Source organism: Aythya ferina (genome assembly GCF_964211825.1).
Source record: "Aythya ferina genome assembly, chromosome: 32".
NCBI lineage: Eukaryota > Metazoa > Chordata > Aves > Anseriformes > Anatidae > Aythya > Aythya ferina.
Window position 1 is genome coordinate 1,864,059 of NC_140329.1, and position 1,898 is coordinate 1,865,956.

Here is a 1,898-nt window from a genome sequence, read left to right on the forward strand (position 1 = left end):
GCAGCCCCTCCCTGGCCTCCTCTCCCCCTGCAACCCATGGGCTGTGGGGCAGGCATGGCCAACATTGCAGGCAGAGCCCAGACGAGGAGAAGCTCCCAAGCTCCGTCTGGCTGAGACCTTCACCTGGAGACAAGTTGAACATTCTGTCCAGCTGCACTTGGACTGGGGCTTCTCTGCTCTCAGCTGTCTCCAGATTCTTCTCAGGGAAACACCTGAGAGGGATCGTCCTGCAGCTCACAGAGGGGTGACACAGGGCAGCTCAGAGCAGGACTGACGGACAATGCTGCTCTGCTTGATCTTCACCAAGGGACAGTGCTGTTGCCTCCTTGCACCCAAAGGGTTTCACTATGAATGTACATGAACTGTCAGAGCATTCAACTGTCTCATACATCTCCTAAGCAGTATCAGGGCAACTCTGAAAAAAAAAATAAAATTAAAAAAAAAAAAAAAAAAACAGCAAAATATCTGCAGCTCTGCTCATCATTCAGATGAGTTGTTTGGAACAGCACTGCAAAGCTCATGAGTTTGAACTTGAACAGTAGACTGAACTTGGATTTCCCTCATTCTCCTGTTTCATTTCCAGTTTTCCTCAGATAATTCTGTTATAACATTTTTTCCGTCTCCTCCTTCTCAACAGACAACTGGGTCCAATGTCAGCAAATGCCCAACATCAGCTCTGTGAGTGAGTTCCTCCTGCTGGCATTTGCAGACAAGCGGGAGCTGCAGCTCCCGCACTTCGCGCTCTTTCTGGGCATCTACTTGGCTGCCCTCCTGGGCAACGGCCTCATCCTCAGCGCCGTAGCCTGCGACCACCATCTCCACACCCCCATGTACTTCTTCCTCCTCAACCTCGCCATCCTTGATCTGGGATCCATCTCTACCACTCTGCCCAAAGCCATGGCCAATGCCCTCTGGGACACCAGGGCCATCTCCTATCAAGGATGTGCTGCTCAAGTCTTCTTTTTTGTATTCTTCTTTGGTTCGGAGTTTTATCTCCTCACCGTCATGGCCTACGACCGCTACGTTGCCATCTGCAAGCCCCTGCACTACGGGAGCCTCCTGGGCAGCAGAGCTTGTGCCCAGATGGCAGCAGCTGCCTGGGCCAGTGGCATTCTCGATGCTGTCCTGCACACGGCCAGTACATTTTCCCTGCCCCTCTGCCAAGGCAATGCTGTGGACCAGTTCTTCTGTGAAATCCCCCAGATCCTCAAGCTCTCCTGCTCAGATGCCTACCTCAGGGAAGTTGTGGCACTTGTATTTAGTGTTTCTTTAGGCTGTGGTTGTTTTGTTTTCATTGTGGTGTCCTATGTGCAGATCTTCATGGCCGTGCTGAGGATGCCCTCTGAACAGGGCAGGCACAAAGCCTTTTCCATGTGCCTCCCTCACCTGGCCGTCGTCTCCCTGATGGTCACCACTGTCATGTTTACCTACCTGAAGCCCTCCTCTATCTCTTCCCCATCTCTGGACCTGGTGGTGTCATTTCTGTACTCAGTGGTGCCTCCAGCAGTGAATCCCATCATCTACAGCATGAGGAACCAGGAACTGAAAAATGCACTAAGGAAATTACTTTCATACATACTTAAGCATCAATAATATGCTCATCATCCTAACAGTACTGAGAAAATTTCTCACAAAATGTTTTCTAAAATTGTTTATTTATTTATTTATTTATTTATTTATTTATTTTTCCATGATATTTTTATTTTAAATTAAGGGAATATCTTCTTATCCTTCTACATATTGATTTTTATTTTGACCCAGTCATCTATGGTACTTTAAGAACCAATCTTCCAGTGTAGATAAAGACAATAAAGAAGCCATGAGGTATTCACAGCTCTCAGATCCCATCTCATTCTCCCAACAGGGAAGGGGCTCAGGGCTAAAAGCACTGCTGTCAA

General features: G+C 48.1%; 1 protein-coding gene across 1 annotated transcript; it reads left to right on the forward strand.

Annotated features, from left to right (window-relative positions):
• Nucleotides 1-660: 660 nt before the first annotated feature.
• LOC311425638 (olfactory receptor 14C36-like) lies at nt 661-1,593 on the forward strand (the record flags this gene model as incomplete). The annotated part of the gene is made up of 1 exon (XM_084501578.1): nt 661-1,593. One exon carries the CDS (start codon nt 661-663, stop codon nt 1,591-1,593), a length of 933 nt encoding a protein of 310 aa, XP_084357704.1.
• Nucleotides 1,594-1,898: the final 305 nt, after the last annotated feature.